At 39.1% G+C, this 20,840-nt stretch overlaps 1 protein-coding gene across 2 annotated transcripts in view; it reads left to right on the forward strand.

Moving 5' to 3' along the window:
* The window catches only part of CUNH2orf73 (chromosome unknown C2orf73 homolog), a 61,435-nt gene that overhangs the window by 13,966 nt on the left and 26,629 nt on the right, over positions 1-20,840 (forward strand). For both annotated transcript variants that reach the window (XR_008217390.1, XM_052734568.1), the window contains exon 2: positions 20,435-20,588. Coding sequence is in view for 1 of the 2 variants with exons in the window: in XM_052734568.1 (XP_052590528.1) it covers positions 20,435-20,588 (154 nt within the window). In the remaining variant the exon portion in view is untranslated. The remainder of the gene's footprint in view (positions 1-20,434; positions 20,589-20,840) is intronic.

A 20,840-nucleotide genomic window follows, 5' to 3' on the forward strand; every position in this document is an offset into this window, starting at 1 on the left:
TCTTCAGGTCCTCAGGCAGCAGCAGTAAGAGCAACACCTAACCATCCCAGCTGTGCCTAACTATTCCAGCTCTGGTCACCCTGCAGCAAGTGCTTGAATCTAGTACTGAGTAGTGAGTAGTAAGCTGGCTGTTCAAGTGCTCAGCTGCATAGCAGGGCCTCTTAAAGGAGCTGTGCCTCTGTACACAGCAAGCACTGGGTCTGCCTGAGGGACCACAGTCACCAGGAAGCCAAATCTGTCTCCATGTTTGTAACTTTTTCCAGCTTTCTCGGGCCCAATGTGGATTTATGTGCCCCACATTGGGTGCCAGCTATAATTGGTCTTTCTCATTGGACTTCCTTTTGGTACCACCAACCCCAAATAATTACATATAGACTTTTTATTAATTATGAAAGCTTGGCTTTTACCTTAGGCTTGTTCCCAACTAGCTCTTATAATTTAAATTAACCTGTTTCTATTAATCTGCATTATGCCACATGGTTCTTTACCTCTCTTCAGTATTGTCAGTCTAACTCCCTCTGTGTCTTGCTGGCATCTCCTGCCATACCTAGATTCATCCTGAGTTCCTTTCTCTCCCTGAAAGTCTCAACCTATTCTCTCCTGCCTAGCTATTGGCCTTTCAGCTCTTTATTAAACTAATCAGAAGGCACCTTAGCAAAGACACATCTTCACAATGTACAAAAAGATTCTCCCACAACAATAATGTTTTTATTCTTTTGAAAATTCCATACAATGTATTTTGATCATCATCCCCCTCCCTCAATTCCTGCTATACCCACCCTTATCTTCCTATCTACCCAACTTCATATTCACTCTATTTCTTTTTCTTCTCTTTTTTAAAAATATTTATTCATTTATTATGTATACAGTGTTCTACCTGCACTCCAGAAGAGGACACCAGATCTCATTACAGATGGTTGTGAGCCACCATGTCGTTGCTGGGAATTGAACTCAGTACCTCTGGAAGAGCAGCCAGTGCTCTTAACCTCTGAGCCATCTCTCTAGCCCTTTTTCTTCTCTTTTTTAACCTATTGAATCCCATTCCTGTTAGCCAAATACTCTTGAATGTGGGGCCTGCCCTGAAGCCTAGTCATCTTACCAGAATCACACCATTAAAACTAAACTAAACTAAAATCCTGACTGTTCAATCCTAGCTGCTATCATATACCAAAGCTCCTTAGGTAGAGGTTAGATTTTGTGCCCATATACCCTTGTCCATGCTGGCATTTGCCTGGATTGAGTTTGCACTGGTCTTATGTATGCTGTCACAATCACCGTGAGTTCATATGTGCAACTCTCCTGTTATGGCTAGGAAATACTGTTTGCTTGTAGTCGTCCAACATTTCTGGCTATTAATAATCTTTCAACTCCCTGTGAAAATCCTTGAGCCTTGAATGCAAGGGTCTGGTATAGATGCCAATTTAGTGTTAAGTATTTTGAAGTTTCTTATTCTCTGTACATTGACCAATTGTGAGTCTTTGTTTTAATTGCCAATTATTGCAGGAAATAGCTTCTCTGATAAGAGATGCCCAGATCTACAGGTATAGCAACTAATTAGAAATCATTTTAAATTATGTCCATTTAGCAGAATAATAGATTCTACCAGATTTATTTAGTCACATGTTATTGACTCCATTGAAGGTACCAGGTATGGGTTCTATGTCTTGGAGTGGACATTAAATCCAGTCAGAAAGTGGTCAGTTACTCCTTATATTAGTTACTTTTCTATTGTTATGACAAAACTCTAAGGCAATTTATACAAGAAAGCATTTAATCAGGCTTACAGTTTCAGAGTGTTGGAGTCATTGGTGGCAGAGCAAAGGTAGGGCAGCAGGAATGGCTTCAAGTTCACATGTTGCCCCACAAGTAGAAGGCAGAACAAAAGCACACTGGGAATGGAACAGGTCTTTCAAAACCTCTGAGCCTGCCCCCAATAACATACCTTCTCCAACAACACTACACCTTCTAATCCTTTCTAAACAGTTCCAACCAACTGGAGCCTATTGGAGCCATTTGCATTCCAACTACCACACTCCTATAATATTTATGCCCTTGAGCCTGCAGGTATACCTTGACAAGACAGTCATTATTATAGCTCACAGAATTAGAAGTGGAGTAATATTGATAGTTACTTTTCTCCTCTAGTTTCATACATAGCACCTTCCTGCACTATAAAAGCTAGCCAGTAGGGATAAAGCTTCCAAGTCAATATGAACTTAATTCTTCCGTTTTGTGACTCAAGTATGTGGTGTCTTGAGCAATATGGTCTTATCATCAAGCTCTGGTGGGTAAAAAGAGTCATGGCAATAACCTGTAATGTTTGGGGGGGGGGTCTATGCAATCCCACTGGCCAAAAACACAAATAAAGAAGAGATAATCCATTACTGGTACTGGGATTTTCTTTGCTAGCATGTGGTATTGGGTTATTGCTTTACCATGGACACTCTGGGTAGTGTACTGGTTTGTTTTGCCAACTTGACACCAACAGATTCACAAAGGAAGAGGATGCCTTAACTGAGGAACTGCCTCCATCAATGTAGGCATTTCTATTGGGCATTTTCTTGATTAATGGTTGATGTAGAAGGGCTCAGGTCACTGTGGGTGGAGCAGCTGGTCCTGGTTGTATAAGAAAACAGACTGAGCAAGCCATGGAAAGCAAGTCAGTAAACAGTTCCTCCATAGTCTCTGCTTCACTTCCTGCCTCCAGGTTCCAGCTTGAGCTACTATCTTGGCCTCTTCCAATGATGGACTGTGATGTGTAAGCTGAAATAAACCCTTTCCTCCCCAAGTTGGTTTTGTCAAAATGTCCTCTTACAGCAATAGAAAAGCAAACTAATATAAGTAGGTGATAATATGACTTTTCTAAAAGGCCTTTAGCCTTAGTGATCTCTCCTCATAATCCCACCTCTACTCTATCCTCGCATCACCCCATTTAATCCTTCCTGTTTTACTATTCTCCTTTCTCCCCTTATTTCACTGTATTCTGTCTTCCCCCTGCCCCCAAAGAAACATTTATCCCTACCCTGTAGACCCCTTACTGGTTTCTTGTAGATGGAGAATTTTCTCTCCTGGTCCCACCAAGCCCCAGCAATCTGACAGCCCACTTTAAAATAAACACACAGACGCTTATATTATTTAAACTGCTTGGCCATTAGCTCAGGCCTATCATTATCTAGCTCTTACTTTTATATTCAGCCCATTTCTATTAATCTATACTTTGCCATGTGGCTTGTGGCTTACTGGTACCTTACATCTTCCTTGTCCTGGCGGCAGCTGCAGTCTCTCCCTCTGCCTTCCTGTTCCCTCAATTCTCCTCTCTGTTAGTCTCGCCTATACTTCCTATCTGGCTACTGGCCAATCAGTGTTTTATTTATACAGAACAATATCCACAGCAGTTTCTTAACCTCAAAGAGTATTCCAAACAAAACATACATATCTAAAGATTCAAAGTCAACATCCACATATGAGAGACAATATGCCATACTTCTCTTTCTGAGTCTGAGTTACCCAACTCAGAATGATTGTTTCTAATTATATATATTTACTTGCAAATTTTATTTTTTCTTAACAGCTGAATAATATTCCACTGTGTAAATTTTCAATTATCCATTTATCAGTTGATGGATATCTAAGCTATTTCCATTTCCTGGCTATTATGAATAGAGTAGCACTAAACATGAGTTAGCAGGTCACTCTGTATGATATTAGCAGGGTACTTTGTATGATATATGCCCAAGAGTGGTAGAGCTAAATTGTGTAGTAGGTCTACTTCTCAGTTTTTGATGAAGCTCTATGGTGATTTCCAGAGTGGCTTTACCAGTTCCCACTCCCACCAGCAGTTAATTAAGTGTTCCCCTCTCTCTACATCTACAATAGCTCTTCTGTCTTTTTTTAATCTTAGCTCTTTTGTCATTTTATTTTTATTCTGACTAGGATAAGATGATATCTCAAAGTAGATTTAATTTTCTAGGGATGTTGAACTATTTTTTTGAAATGTTTCTCAGTCATTTGTATTTCATCTTTTGAGAACTGTTTACATTCATGTCCTATTTTTTTAAATTGGGATGTTTACTTTCTTCATGTTTAGCTCTTTTAGTTTTTTATCTTCTAGATACTAATCCTTTGTCAGATATGTAGCTGGTAAAAATTTTTCCTCCATTCTGTAAGCTGCTTCTTCACTTGAATGATGGTGTCCTTTGCTGTATAGAAGTACTTTTTTTCATGTCCTTTATTTCTAGCTCTCTCCTGATCAGAAAGTCCTTTCTTGTGCCAGTAAGTTCAAACTTATTGCCCACTTTCTCTTCTATCAGATTTAGGGTACTGGGTCTTATGTTAATGTACTTGATTCATTTGGAGTTGAGCTTTGTGTAGGTTTAGAGATAAGGATCTAGTTAGTTTCGATATGCTACTATCCAATTTTACCAGCACAATTTTTTGATGGTGGTATCTTCAGTGTGTAACTTTGGCCTCTTGGTCAAAAATCAAGTGGCCATATATTGGACTTATTGTGTGGACTTATATTGGGGTCCTCAATTCTATTTCACTGATCATGTCTGGCTTTAAAACAGTGATATTCTGTTTTTATTACTATAGCTCTGTAGTATAGCTTAAAATTAGGGATGGTGATACCCTCAGCAGTTCTTTTATTATTTAGAATTTTTTTTATTGTCCTGGTTTGCGTGTGCAGGTGTTTCCATATAAATTTTAAGATTATTTATTCAATTTCTCTGAAGAATTGTGTTGGAATTTTGATGGAGATTGCATTTAATTTGTAAATTGCTTTTTGTAGGGTGACAATTTTCACTCTATTAATCCTGCCAATCCATGAACATGGGAGCTCTTTCCATCTTCTTCAGTTTATTTCTTCAATATCTTACAGTTTTTATTATACAAGTCTTTTACTTCCTTAGTTAAATTTATTTATATGTTATTCTATACAACACACACACACACACACACTGTAGGTGAATGGGATTGCTTCCAAGTTTTCTTTCTCAGTACATACTAAGAAAGAAATACTTAGTACATACTGAAATTTCTGTTTGTATATAGGAAGGCTACTGATTTGTGTGTGTTAATTTTAAATGTGTCCATCAGCTTTAGAAGTTTTCTAGAGGCATCCTTAGGGTCTTTCCTTATAGAATCATATCTGCAAATAAGGATACTTTGACTTCTTTTATATCATCCCTTTTATCTTCTTCACATGTATTATTGGTCTAGTTAAAACTTTGAGGCCTATGTTTAACAGGGATGGTGAGAATGGTCATCCTTGTTGTGTTCTTGATTTTAGTAGAAATCTTTGTGTTTATCTCTAACTTGATGTTGGGTGGGCTTCTTATATATTTGTAACATGAATTGCTAAATTGTCTAATTAACTAAAAAAACAGAGCCAGATATTGGGATGAAAGCTGAAAGATCAGAGAAACAGAACAAGCCAGCCATGTTCTTACCTCTATGAAATCCTCAGCCTCAAGAGAGCGAGTTCCTGTTTCCTCATGCCTTATATACCTTTCTGTGTCCTGCCATATTACTTCCTGGGATTAAAGGTATGTGTCCTTCCCAAGCAAAGAGATCTCAAGTGCTAGGATTAAAGGTGTGTGCCACCACGCCTGACTCTGTTCCCAGTGTAGACTTGAACTCAAAGAGATCCAGATGGAGCCGGGCGGTGGTGGCGCACGCCTTTAATCCCAGCACTCGGGAGGCAGAGCCAGGCGGATCTCTGTGAGTTCGAGGCCAGCCTGGGCTACCAAGTGAGTTCCAGGAAAAGGCGCAAAGCTACACAGAGAAACCCTGTCTCGAAAAACCAAAAAAAAAAAAAAGAGATCCAGATGGATCTCTGCCTCCTGAGTGATAGGATTAAAGTCATATGTGCCATCACTCTCTGGCCTCTATGTCTAATGTAGCAGCTGACTCTGTCCTCTGATCCCCAGATAAGTTTTATTGGGGTACACAATATATCACCACATATATTGCCTTTAATATGTTGAGATATGTCCCCTTTATCCATAGACTTTTCAAAACTTTTGTCATGAAGGGATTTTGAATTTTACAAAAGATCTTTTCTAAATCCAATGAGATGATCATGTGGGGTTTTATTCTTAAGTCAATTTATGTGGTGGATTATATGTGTTTGTTTATTTTTATGTTTTGCTTGTTTTGAAACAGCAAAAAATGTAGCTCTGGTTGCCCTGGAACTCATTATGAAGGCTAGACTAGTCTCAAACTCAGAGATCTGCCTTCCTCTGCCTTCCTGAAGTCATGTGCCATCATGCCTGGCTAAGATTACATTTATTGATTTATGTATGTTGAACCATTCCTGCACCTCTGGAATGAAGCCAAGTTGATCATGGTGGATAATCTTTTTGATGTACTTTTGAATTTTGTTGCAAAAATGTTTTATTGGGAATTTTAGTGTCTGTGTTCTTCATATTGGCCTATAATTTTCTTTCTTTCTTTTTTTTTATTAAATCTTTGGTTTTTTTAAGTTTTTTAAATTTTTTTTTAAAAAATTCAGATTTGTTCTTTCCTCTTGTATTATACAGAATAATTTAGAGGGTTCTTCTTTGAAGCTCTGGTGGACTTTTGAGATTTATCCAGATGTTACTGGGTTTTGTCATTTGAGGGAATCTTTAATTACTGCTTTTATCTCAGGTGTTATGGGTGTATTTAAATTATTTGCTTCATTTTATTTAGCTTTGGTAGGTCACATATGTCTCAGCTTCATCTATTTCTTTTAGATTTTTCAGTTTGGTGGTATAGAGATTTTTTTAATTTCCTCTATCTTCTGTAATGTTTCCCTTTGATCTCTGATTTTATTAATTTGTGTCATCTCTCTATTTGGGTTTATTTGGATAAATGTGTGCCAATCTTGTCAATCTTTTCAAAGAACAAACTTTTGGTTTCTTTGATTAATTATATTTTTTATTGCTATTTCACTAATTTCAGCTGTGATTTTGATTTTCTCTTCCCATCTCTCCATTCTGGGTATTGTTTGCCCCCTTTCCAAGGCTTTCTGGTACATCATTAAATTATTAATGTAAGATCTCTTCAGGTCTTTTTTTTCCCATGTGGGCACTTCCTAGAACTGTAAAGTTTGTTCTTATGACTGTCTTCATTGTGTCCCAACAGATTTTCATATCTTATTTTTTCCATTTTCATTCAATTTGAAGAATTTTAAAATTTCATTCTTGATTTTTTCCTTGTTTGGTTTTCATGAGTTTGTGTACCTCTTACCATTCTACTTTTGTTGACATCCAGCTTTATTCCTTTGTGGTCAGATAGAATGCAAGGTATTATTTTAATTTTTCTAAAGTTGCTAAAACATAGTTTGTGCCCAAATATGTAGTCAACTTTAGAGTAAGTTCAATGAACATCTAAAAAGAAAATATGTTCTTTAATTGGACATTGAATGCTCTATAAATGTCTGTTAGATCCATTTGGTTTTTGTTTTGTTTTTATTTAAAATATTTTTTATTTATTTTATATACCAACCACAGATCCCCCTCTCATCCCTCCTTCTGCTCTCTGCCAAGCCTTCCCTCCCTCAATTATCCCCATCCCCTCCTCCAAAAGAGTAATGCCTCCCATGGGGAGTTAGCAAAGCCTGGTACATTCGGTTGAGGCAGGACCAAGCTCCTCCCCACTGCATCAAGGCTGAGCAAGGCATCCCACCATTAAGTAATGGACTCCAGAAAGTTAGTACATACACCAGGGATAGATCCTGATCACACTGCCAGGGCCCCTCAAACAGACCAAATTACACAACTATCTCCTGTATGCAGAGGGCTTAGTCTGGTCCCATGCAGGTTCTGCAGCTGTCTGTCTCAAGTTTGTTAGTTCCTACAAGCTTGGTTTAGTTGTTTAGGTAGATTCCTCATCATGATCTTGACCCCCCCCCCTTCCTCATATAATCACTCTTCCCTCTCTTCAACTGGACTCCCAGAGCACGGCCTGATGCTTGGCTGTGGATGTTAGAGCTATCTGATCTATGATATCGTTCAGTTTCTTTAGAGTTTTTCTACTTAGTTTTTGTCTGGGTGATCTGTCTATTAATGAGAATGCAGTGTTGAAGTTAACTACTATCACTGTGTTGGTTGTGATTTTAGGTTTAATAGTGTTTCTTTTATGAAACACTATTGGTTGCCCCTGTGCTGCGTACATAAATGTTCAGAATTATAATATACTCTTGGTTGATTTTTTTAAATAGTCATGAAATGTCCTTCTCTCCCATTTCTGATGAGTTTTTGTTTGAAGTCTACTTGTCATATATTAGAATAATGATGCCTACTTGTATTTAACTCCATTTGTTAGGATTACCTTTTGCCACCTTTTTACCATAAGGTGGTGTCTTAGAGTTTCTATTGCTGTGAAAAGACACCATGACCCAACTCTTATAAAGGAGAACATTTAACTGAGGTGGATCACTTACAGTTTCAGAGGTTCTGTCCATTATCATCATGGCAGGGAGCATGGTGGCATGCAGGCAGACATGCTGCTGGCTACATCTTGATCAGAAGGCAACAAAAAATGGTCTGAGGGTCACACTGAGTAAAGCTTGAGCAAAAGGGACTCAAAGCCTGCCCCCACAGTGATGCATTTCCTCCAACAAGGTCATATCTACTCCAATAAAGCCACACCTTCTAACAGTGCCACTCCTTATGACTTTATGGGAGCCAATTACATTCAAAATACTACAGGTGGTATCTGTCACTGATGATGAGATGTGTTTTTTAGAGGCAGAAGCAGTACAAAGATGGATCCTGTTTTTTAATCCAGTCCGTTATTCTGTATTTATTGGAGGGGGTGGGGGATTGACTATGACTGATAATTTTTCTGGATATTATACTCTGGGCTGGCATGTGAGTCTTTCAGAAAGCATAGGACATTAGTCTAGGGTCCTTCTGGCTTTCAAAGCCTCCACTGAAAAGTCAGTTGTTATTCCAATGTCAATGCTTTTATACGTCACTTGGCTTTCCTCTCTTGCAACTTTTTATACACAGTCTTTGTTCTGTGTATTTGGACTTTCTTTTCTGGTCTTGTCTATTTGGTGTTCTGTATCCCTGTTACATCTTAATAAACATCTTTTTTCTTAGATTTAGTAAATTGTTTATGATTTTTGTTGAGATGTTTTCTATCCTCTGTGATGAGTCTCCTCTCATTCTTCTATATTCAATGGTTCTTCACCTGTGGGGTTTCAAGCTCCTGGGGGTAGTGGCAGTAGCAAATGACCCTTTCACAGGGGTTGCCTATGACTATCGGGAAACATAGATATTTACATTACAATTCATAATAATAGCAAAATTACAGTTATGAAGTAGCAATGAAAATAATTTTATGGTTGGGGCCACCACAACATGAGGATCTGTTCTATACCTATTATTCATACATTTGCATTTTTTTTATAGTGACAGAGTTTCTGCATGTTGGATTTAACATTTTCTTAGACTGAGTTTCTCTACCTTGTCTTCAAGACCTGATATTCTCTCTTCTATATGATCCATGGATCAGGCTTTCCTCTGAGCTTTTTGTTTGACTTTCTGAGTTTTCATTTTGTTTTATTTCAGTTTATTCTTCAGAGTCCATCTCCTTATTCTAGTCTCTTTTCATATCTTGAATTGTTTGCATGATTGCTCCAGCTGTTTGTGTTTCCTAGGTATTAATTCAGGCATTTACTCATACCTTCTATGAGTTCCTTGAACATATTTACAATTGCTATTTTGAAATGATTTCCTTCTGTATCAGCTAAGTTGATTTTCTCAGGGATTGCTATGATGTGGGTTCTAATTTTTGGAAAAGACATATTATCTTGGCTATTCATGTTTGTGTGTTTGTAATGGGATCAAGGTATCTGGAATTTAGTCATTGATGGTATTTCTTGATATAGATATATGGTCATTCTTGAGTGGGTATTTAGATCTTTGTTGTTACCCCAACTAAATGTTTCTTGGTATTCAGTCTTGAGGCCACTATGTATTAATGTACAAGTGGAGTGTCAGAAGTGACCTCAGTACAATTAGGCATAGGCACAACTTCTTAGCCTAGGAGTAATTTAAAAGATTCTTGCTGCTGATCTCCAGGTGTCTATGGAGGGCTCAGTGGAGTTTTCAAGTGATCCTTGAGTGGCAGAGGATGGAATCACAATGAAAGTAAAGGTACTCCATGGGACAGGGCATAGGATGCCACACCATTCTCAGATAGAAGTAGATGAGTCCTAAGCATACTCTTTCTCTTAGGATATTCTCCTGCTCCTGCAGTCCCTGAATGCAGCTGCTTGCACACTTATCTCTAGCTCAGAAAGTTTGACTTCCTTCTCTTATAAATACTGCATCTTCCTTATACTGCCAATATTTAAATTTTCTCTCTCTCTCTTTCTCTCTATCTCTTTTTTGAGACAGGATTTCTCTGTGTAGTCTTGGTGCCTCTCCTGGATCTCGTTCTCTAGACCAGGCTGGCCTCAAACTCACAAAGATCTGCTTGGCTGGGATTAAAGGTGTGCACCACCACCACCCGGCCTAGTTGTCTCTCTCATTTTTCATTCAGATTCTAATGGTCCTTGAGCTTTGAAAAGTTTTCTTTCCCTATAATCTATGAAATATTTTAAGCATACCTTTAAGATTTTCCTTGCAATAATTTTTTTTCAAGATAGTACCTCTAACTGGCCTGGATCTTGTTGTATAGACCAGGCTGGCCTTGAAATCACAGAGATCCACCTGTCTCTGCCTGTGCTGGAATAACAAGTATGTGCCACCTCATCTAGCAATTTTTATTTTTATAGCAGTATTAGAAGCAAAGAACATTGAGACTAAAATGATTGTTTCACCTGCATAGTGGTATTTTCTCAAAATTATAAAGACATTTGGTGATAAGTTTTCCAAGTGAACTTTTAACATTAAGTCATTATTCTTGTCCAGATGCTTGAACTATGTAGGCATAGACTGTGAAAAAGGCAGCTCTTAACATAGAAACGTTTTAGCTTTATCTATTTGTCTATCTACCTACCTGCCTACCTACCTACCTACCTATTTATCATCTGTCTATATATATCATCTATCATCCATCTATCATCTATCCATTATCTATCTCTATTTATCACCTATCTACCTATCATCTGTCTATCATCTATTATCTATCTATACATCCATACATCTATCTATCTATCTATCTATCTATCTATCTATCTATCTATCTATCTATCTATCTTTCTATCTGTCTGTCTGTCTATCTATCTGCTTGTCTATCTTGTGTATGTTATATGTACCTGTGGGGATGGGTTAAATGTGCCAATGTGGGATTGGAAGTCAGAGGAGGATGTTGGGTGACAATTCCACCATTCTCTGTCTTATTGCCTTGAGAAAAGTCTCTCATTGAACCTGGAACTGGGCTGGCTGCCAGCAAGCCCCAGTGATCCTTCTGTCTCTACCTCCCACAGCCTTGGGGCTGGAGGTACTTGCATATTCTTCTTTTTACATGGGTGCTGAGATTTGAACTCAGGTACACATGAGGCAAGTACCTGCTCTTGCCCATTCAGATGTCACCCCAGTCCAATAATAAAGCTTTTAAAGATGTGTTCACATTAGCATATAACCTACCCACATGCATAAATACTCTAAACATGATTTATAAACACAATCATGTCACTACTCTTTACTCCAAGAAAATGAATCTGTTCACTATACTAGTGTGCCCTGATGAATAATCATTGTTAACACAGATTCTTCATTTCCTACATGATTTAGAGTGAGAAAATACTCCAATGTCAAATTTTAATAGCATGAACCTATCAAAACTAAATTGTCTTCACTAATGCTTGAAATATATTTAGACTTTATCTCCCTTAATTGTAACTAATGAGATGCTTATTGTGATAAATTATTTACTACTTAATTATGTTTTTCAGACAGCATAAAATAGAAGATGCTGGTATAGCATGCATAACTGAAAAAAAAGAAGAAATCAAACATGAAAAAAATCCTGGAAAAATCACACAACACTCAAAACTTTGTGTGGACAGAAGACGTGTGAACTATGCTAAATTCATTAACACAAATGCAAGAACATACAATGAACCAGTTCCCTACATTGAGAATAAAGGGCCAGCAAAGCAGGTTAGACAGATGTTTGTTATGTACAAATATAGAGTTAGACTTGAAAGCTGTTTTGCAGGACAATTTGATCACAGTCTATTTTAAGGACATGATACATCTCAGAATAGTGTTGCTGTAACCAGTGGTTAAAGCAGTAACCTGGAGCTCTTCTGGCAGAGAACTGGGGCATCTAAGCTCTCTTTGTGTATATGGGAAGAATTCAACCAGTCATGTTTCCAGAGAATCACACTGTAGCACTGTAGTGCTACTTGAGGATTGCAGAAAAAACTCTCTATAGGGTTGTGTTTGTGACATGTGCTAATATAGCATTTCCCATGACATTCAGATCCACTTATTTAACGCACATTTCAACATTAGCTGACAGGCATTGATGCTTCTAATTGTGTTGTCTTTATTCTGTGATCATGTCTTCTCCATGTGTATCTGTATGTTTTTTTTTTTTTTTGATGATGCCTCAAAGTAAAAACTTTAAGAAAAAAATTGCTAGGAATAGGCTATATTTTATGTAAAGTATATTCTTTAATCTCTACAACAATTTCTATGAGGTATAATTGGAAATATTTTGCAGATATTACAGTGTGGTTACAAAGTAAGCAGATATAACAGCTTTTTTCTGACCCCAGAACTATTGGCTGAGCCAAACTCCTCTCACTCTATATACCATAAATATAGTAGATTATTTCTGAAGTCAGTTTTGTTGAAGGATAGTTTGCTGTATTTGTCTCCTATTGCTGTTGTTATCAATTGCAAGCCTCAGTACCGGCTCAAAGCCACTTTAGGCAGTCCTGAAGTTTGGAAGTCCCAAGTCAGTCTCACTGGCTCCTTGTAAGAGTCCTAAGAGAGAATCTGTTCCTTGCCTATCCCAGCTTGGAGAGGCTGCCTTTCTACTTCGGCTCATGGCACCTTCCTCTTCAGAGCCAGCAGCATCACACTTCAGCCCCTTCCTCCTGACAGCTGCTCTGCCTTCCTCTTAGAAGGACCTGTGGGATAACTGTGGGCCCATCCAATACTCCAGGGTAATCCCTCATCTCAAAACTCTGGCATGCAGAGTCCCTGTGCAATGTGAAGCAATTGTTCACACATTCAGAGGTTAAGACATGAGAGTATTTGGCTGATCAGAGGAACATTTTTCTGACTATGGTGTTTACACTGCAGATTTCACCCAGTCTAGCATGTAAGACGTGTTACCCACCATAAGCCAGCTGTGGAATGCTGCCTTTGCCTGCAAACTTTCTGAGCTTATTTGTGTACATTCTCTTTCCCCCAGGATGACAATTACAAAACTGACCTGTTTCTGTAATTTTACCATTTCTAGCAAGCCATACAAAATAATATGTACAGTTTGTGGCTTTAAAAAAAAACCCTCTCAGAAAAAAAAAGCATTTATAGTTTGTCATATGCTGTACTTGTTCACCCTCTCTCTACCACTGTGTGTTTTCTGACTCTGAGCAAATAAGCTTTGACATCCTTATCTATGGAGCAACAATAGTAATTATCTCTCAGAGGGTTTTTTGTGAGGATTTGTTGTATGACAAAACATTTCCTGGGGAGATGCAACACACACATCTACTGGTCCCAGATAGAGAACCTGTGACAGACCAAAGTACAGATACTATCAAAGTCCAACTTAGTGAACCAGTGAGTTTTCTTGGGGTTACTTACAGGAGTGTGAGTGACAGGTTAGTCACAGGAGTGTGAGTGATGGGCTAGCTACAGGAGCAGAGATGACACAAAGGCAGCTTTACCAACAAGGTCCACCCCGCATGGTCCACTCCAGCAAGGTCCACCCCAGCAAGGTCCACCCCGCATGGTCCACCCCAGCAAGGTCCACCCCACATGGTCCACCCCGCATGGTCCACCCCAGCAAGGTCCACCCCAGCAAGGTCCACCCCAGCAAGGTCCACCCCACATGGTCCACCCCACATGGTCCACCCCGCATGGTCAACCCCAGCAAGGTCTACCCCAGCAAGGTCTACCCTAACAAGGTCCACCCCAGCAAGGTCCACCCCAGCATGGCTCACAGCTCACCAAAGCTGGGAAACCAGGAACACACTGTGCAGGCTGCAGGCAGCTCAACAGGTTAGAGAGTGTCCTGGTTTCCAGGAGACTCTGGTCTAAATCTCTTCCAGGCAGCTGGTCTGGTCTGGGTCTTTTTTTTTTTTTTTTTTTTGTCCCAGCTCAGCTTCTTTCCTTCTGAGAGGGACTCTTAGCTGTCTTTATTGCTTACTCTGGCAGGGAGGGGCCTAGTGAACCTGGTGAGTTTCAGAGACTTCCTGGAGCTATTTTGAGTTCTTTATCTTCCTGCTTAAAGAGCTTCCTGTAGGATGTAGTGCTTTAATCTCTGAGGAAACTGCTACACAACAGAGTTAAGGTAGAGACCTTGGTCAAGCCCTTTTCTAGATGCTGTGGATTCAGGAGTGAGCCAAATAAATGTGGGAAATGCCCTGACTTAGACTGCTTATATTGTATTGGAGGAATGGCAACATAAGTCAGCTAACTAGGGTGTTGGATGGCATGGACTGACATAAAAGACAGAAGGGCTCCTGGCAGGAGAGTCACAATTTTATTTTTCTTTTAATTCTCTCTCTCTCTCTCTCTCTCTCTCTCTCTCTCTCTCTCTCTGTGTGTGTGTGTGTGTGTGTGTGTGTGTGTGTGTGTGTGTGTATGTGTGTATGTATGTGTAACTTTCTTCTTCCATTGAGTCCTGTGGGGAGCAACCTCAGGTCATCAGACTCAGGTGCCTTTATCTGCTGAGCCATCTTACTGGCCCAGAGTTGTGGTGTTAAATAGGTGATCAGAAAAAGTCTCATAAAGGTTTTGAGTGACAAAGTGGCCACCATATAGAACATTCGTGATAGACAAAGGAAGCATTGTATAAGTAATTGTTCTTAGTGGCAGAGTCTGATCCACACAATTATGGGACTGAGGAGCCTACCGTATCCTACTGACAGCTGGTTTCTGTAGTAGGAGACCTAACAGTGTTGAGTCACAGATGCTATTCATCGTCTGCTGCTGCAGAAATGATTGCAGTTTCTCATGTATGTGTTTTCCATCATGCCATTTGTGGAAGGAGAAATGTGCCATCTGAATGGCCTCAGACATCTCACCCTGTTCTACTTCTTTCTCCTCTCTGATTAGTTGGAGTCCTGCTTTCACATCAAATTTAAATGGAGATTGTGTGGGGGACTCTCCATACTAATGCCATCTACTGTTCCTATGTTAACTGTGACTGAGTACTAGCTCAGAATTGAATCTAACTCACCCCCCACTCCACCCCCACCCCCGCCAACACACACACACACACACACACACACACACACACACACACACACACACACACACACACACATACAGTGGAGACACTAAGAGAACAAAGGTGGGTCAGAAAATAGAAAAGTAGAAGCTTGAAAAAATTAATCCCAAATAATTTACTCTAGTTTACAGGTATTGTGAAAAACAACAACACAAATGTTAGGACATGCTATCAGCAAAGCTAGCTGGCAGGTGCAGTATACTCACTGTTTGTTGGTGCTAGACCAGTAAGACCCTGGCAAAGTAAGTCTGAAATGGAGTAAAGCACAGATGAGAGAGATGCACCACCCTAAAGAGGGACTGGCATGCACAGGGAAGGGAACATTTACATTTCAAAAACAAAAACAAAGCAACAATGAACTTGCAAATGCCCTAATTTCTAAGAAATCTTGTGATAAGTGTCTTTGAACTTGCTTGAAAATGCTTACCATTTCCCAGATAGCTTTCTCTATGGGAACTCCTTCTGCATAACTTATATTAATAAACACATTAGAGAACTGGGGTTCCACAGAACACAAATTACAAGCAACTGTTACAGGAGACATTAAGAGTTGCTTTTAAAAAGCTATTTTTCCATATCCTGGTATCTACAGTTTGAGAACATTGTACCTCACATGACCTTGGCTGTCTGGTGTTTGTGATAAAATGTCCATTTTTTTAAAAAGACACTGAGTTCTACAATTAAATTCCATGGACTTTTTAAGGTTTTGTCAGAAATCCATGTCCTTAAGAACCCCAGAATATGGTGGTGGTGGTGGTGGTGGTGGTGGTGGTGGTGGTGGTGGTGGTGGTTTTGTTGTTTTAGACAGGAAATTGCTGTGTAGTTCTGGCTGGCTGGCCTTGAACTCACAGAAATGTGCCTGGCCTTGCCTCCTGTGTGCTGGGATTAAAGGGTTGCACCACAACAACCTGCCCCACCTGGCTTTTGTCACCACCAGTGGTCTTAGGCAGCTGTGGCTACAGTTCTGCTTCTAGGCCTACAGCCTCTTGCATTCACTCAACTAGTTTCTCTAGAATGTTCGTCTTGCTTTTACCACTTATTGTCTGAGGAAAATCCTATGATTTACCAAGGGAATGGAAGATAGTAATGTTTACTAAAACATATCTGAAAGCTTGGGGATAACATGTAACATATATTAGCACAGTATTTTATAACAGTAATCTCCTTAGACTGATTTCTAAATGTGACCACTGGACCCACAAGGCAACAATCAAGTTTTCCAGAGTCAGAGGTTAGAGAGATTTTTATCATCAAGAATATGTCCGTATTTCCCCAAAACAGAGCCCCAGGCACTAGCATCCTGGGGCCTAAGAGGAGGTAGGCCTTAGACTAAGAGAGAGAGCTTCCTTTTAGCACTCAAAGCTTCAGATGAGGAACAACTCTTTTAGGCAGTATCCCCTTTACAACCTGCAAAACACAGCCTGCTCTACAAAGCCTAAACAAAGCTGGCCCACTCTGCAACATTTCCCAGTTAGGTTTACTTTGCCATAAAATAATTCTATACCAAAGACAAGCAATGCAAGGTTAGAGTGGGCCATGGAACAGTGATGTTTGCTATTACCTTTTACCTGGACCAAAAGGCATGCACACATACACAGGTACATACATGTTCTCATGACCACACTTTGCAGGTATAGGGAAGAGAGTTCAACAAAACAGGAAAGTAACGAAGGTACCACTGAAGAGAAGATGCAACTAGTGTTTAGTAATATTGAAAGCACTCTAAAGAGTCTTAATTTACCAATCAGACATTAGGAAAAAGTGTTCATTATTTCCTCTATATTTGTGAAATTAAAGAGAGGATTTTGGTAAAATTCTTTAGGAATTTTGCTTGAAGGTGAACTCATGATCTCTGCTTGCATTATGCTCTAGTGATAAACATGAAAGCCTCAGACATTCCCTAATGGATCCTTTGCCCAGAATCACTAGCAAAATAAGTACTAGCAAAGTAAGTTTCTGCTCACCCAAAGTAGATGATATAACTATCTGCCTTACAATCTTTTTATAGGAAAACTTCCTCAGGATAGTTACAGTTATGGTTTCAAAGTATGTCTCCTCTAAAATGTATGTTGAAGTTTAAATGTCACTGTCAATGTTGAGAGGCATTGCCTTCATGGGTAGGCCCAGTCTGTCTTCAAGGGCAAGGCTGGCCTTCTCAGCCTTCCTTTCACCTGACTCTCTTCTTCTTACACTTCATAGGCTCCAGAATTGAAAGCCAATAAACTTAAACACATTATAAATTACCTATCAATGATGGTCCAGCAACACAGACTAAGACACTTAGTGCTTTGAGATGATGTGGGTAAGCACAGAATTGAGGGTACGTACAGATGGTGGCTGTTGGCTGACGGCTGTACCTGTATTTCTTATTCTCTCTGTACTTTTCTCATCTGTAAAGGGATGCACCCACCTCAGAATTGTGCTGACTGTAAGTAAAATAAGGCATATATATTCTAGAGTTTGGGCATAATAAGCACTGTCATAATTATGGGATGGAGGAGAAAGCAGGAAGTCCAAGACCAGTAGCAAATGACTATTTTTTAGCCAGATAGTGAGAAGACACCATCTGTTTGTAATCTGTTCTAGTATTTTCTTAAGACCTATACCAAGCATTCTTGACTTAAAGTCCATGTTTTAGTTAATCCTGGAAATATAAGACATTAGTCAATGAAATAAGACAATAGACTGAAAGTCTATTGTCCTGAATTTCCTAGTTCCTCAGTTTCTGTGAAATGTATTTACAGTTGCCCATCATTTCATTACTATTGGCTACAAGTTGTTGGCCTAAAACTGGTGCTGATTTAATAAACTGAGATCTGTTTCCCTTGTGTCCTGTTCAGGTCTTGATCCTCTGGTATATGTGCATCCCATCTTTTCCAGTCTAAGACTATCTCTTCACAAACCACCTGGATCTTAGTAGCTATGACTTCAGCTTGGAACAGTGCTCCCTTCAATATTGTTACACTTTCTTGATTTCTTGCTTCCCATCCCTCAAAAATAATATTTATTCTGTCTTCAGCATTTTCACAATTTTATTCTATTTCTAAACTTCTCAACAATGTCTGTCAAGTTGACCCTGTTAGACTGTATTCTGAATATGCTCTTCTTTCACACATACTTGTCCTTTTAGAAGCTAAGCTTATTTGAGAGCAGACTCCTGTGCAGCTACATGGGATGGGCCTAGAAATGTCTCTTCCTTTGTATCAGTGGAGCCTTAATTGTCAGAATTATTATAATCACATGTTCATTCCTCTTAAATCATAGACATCTTTTACTATAGACTCATAGCTGATTTTTAAAGACATTTATTTTTATTATTTGTATGTGTGAGCAGGTTGGTGTGTTGTAATGCATGTGTGGAGATCAGAGGGCAACTTTCAAAAGCCAGTTCTATCCCTCCACTGTGAGCTCTGGGGATCCAACTCGGGTTGCCAGGGTTGCTTGGTTTCTGTTGCTGTGACAAAACACCACAACCAAAAGTGACTTATGAAAGTTTATTTTGGTTTATGGTTCCAGAGAGATAAGAGCCTATTGTGGGCAGGGAAGCAGGGCAGCCAGTGGCAGGAATGGCAGCAGGAGCATGGAACTGAGAGCCTGCATCTTCAAAGGAAAGCACAAAGCAGAGAGAGCAAGCAGGACCACCTGCAGGAAGGCAGTGCCTCCTAAGCCTCCCCAAAAGGCACCACCAACTGAGGACCAACTATTCAAATTCCTGAGTCTGTGTGGGACATTTTTCTCTTAAACTCCACACTTGGCAAGTGTTTTCACTTGCTGAGCCTTCTCACCAATCCAACATTTAATTTCTTACACCCAAGATTACATTGAACCCTAATCAGATCCCGAACTTCCAGGTGTGGAGTTGCCTTCCTTCAAGCCTTTCCTCCTCGATCAAGCAGTTTTAGTGTTTTCGTCAGAGTTGACTAACAGTTCATTGCTCTCTCAATTTCTAAGGGTTGAAAGGCCACAGATGCTAAGAATCCATCAGTTCTCTTTTCTACACAGCATTTAGTACTGACATTTTAGTAACATTGGAGATAGTTTCCCTTAGGGCAGTTTTTTTTTGAAAAATTTACAGGTTTATGAATTATAAATCAGTGTGAGTTATGCTCAGAATTGTGACATGAAATAGAAGAGAAAGCAGTAAAATAGAAAGTGTCCTGCAATAATCATAACAAAAATTTCATGACAGTTGTGTTTCACTTTTATATATGTATAGCATTATATGCTCTTGTAGGATTTAAAATGTATTCCATGATGTAGGGTGGGCTATGGACTAGCAAGTTTGCAAAATATCGTTTTAGACAGTACATTATTTGTTTTGCAATAATAAAAAGAAAAGAATATAATTTTAGATTAAATCATGTTTAACATATGTGTACATAGTCTATAAATAAAATAAGTATAAGGAATTAAGAACAAATATAACTACTATATTAATTTTTATGGCTCTATTACTAGAAAGTAGTGTAATAATTGAGCAGATATAGTTTAACTAAAATATATGACTGTTTTTAGATACCATTTACAAGCTAGTGTCCTTGTGAAAACATTTACTTCTATATTTAAGAATCCCAGGGGATAGTCTCAGTAAAGTGCTCACTGTGTTACCATGAGAACCAGAGCTTGGATCTCTAAGATGGGCATGTCTGTAATCTCAGCACTGGGGGCCAGGACAGAAAAGGGATGGGAGGAGGAAGCAGATATGGGCAGATTCCTGAAGCTCATTAGCCAGCCAGTATAGCAGCATTAGTGAGCTCCAGGTTCAGTGGCAGACCCTGTCTCAATAAATAAAATGGAAGTGCAACAGAAGAAGACACCCAATGTCATGTTCTCCGTATGTATACACATATACACATGCACACACACACATACACCATACACATAAAAAGTGAATTAATATTTTAATTCTAGACTAATACTTTGTTTCATTAAATCACTGAATATTGATAAACTTTAAGCATCAAATGAAAATTTCTATCATTATTTAACAGTGTGTTTCCATTTGTTTTCTATGTAGAGAAAATGGTGGTTACATAGTGAAGCAGGAGAACCTGTCTCCCAACCATCTTATGACACCAACAGCACCCAGAGGAGTGATTTTCAAAAGCCAGCGTGCCCGCTGGTTTTGCCAGTCAAACACAACAGGATGCGAAAGCCTTCTTGTGGAATAGGTAATGTCAGCCATGGTAAAACTTTTTTATTACTCACTTTTCTGCTGTTGAGTTAATATATATTAGATGTGTGGGCATCTTCTGAGAAAATGACTTCTCTACAGGAGTTGAAAATACATGGACAACATAACCCTCTGAAAGACTTTCCAGTGGATAGCAGATCTCCAGACACTGTGCATTAGTTACAACAGCTTCAAAGTCAGAAACTTCAGTTTTGCCACCAAATTCTAAAAACTTTAACTATTAAAATAG

The sequence above is a fragment of the Peromyscus californicus genome, unplaced genomic scaffold, assembly GCF_007827085.1.
Source record: "Peromyscus californicus insignis strain IS unplaced genomic scaffold, ASM782708v3 Scaffold_13__1_contigs__length_99412109, whole genome shotgun sequence".
Classification (NCBI taxonomy): Eukaryota; Metazoa; Chordata; class Mammalia; order Rodentia; family Cricetidae; genus Peromyscus; species Peromyscus californicus.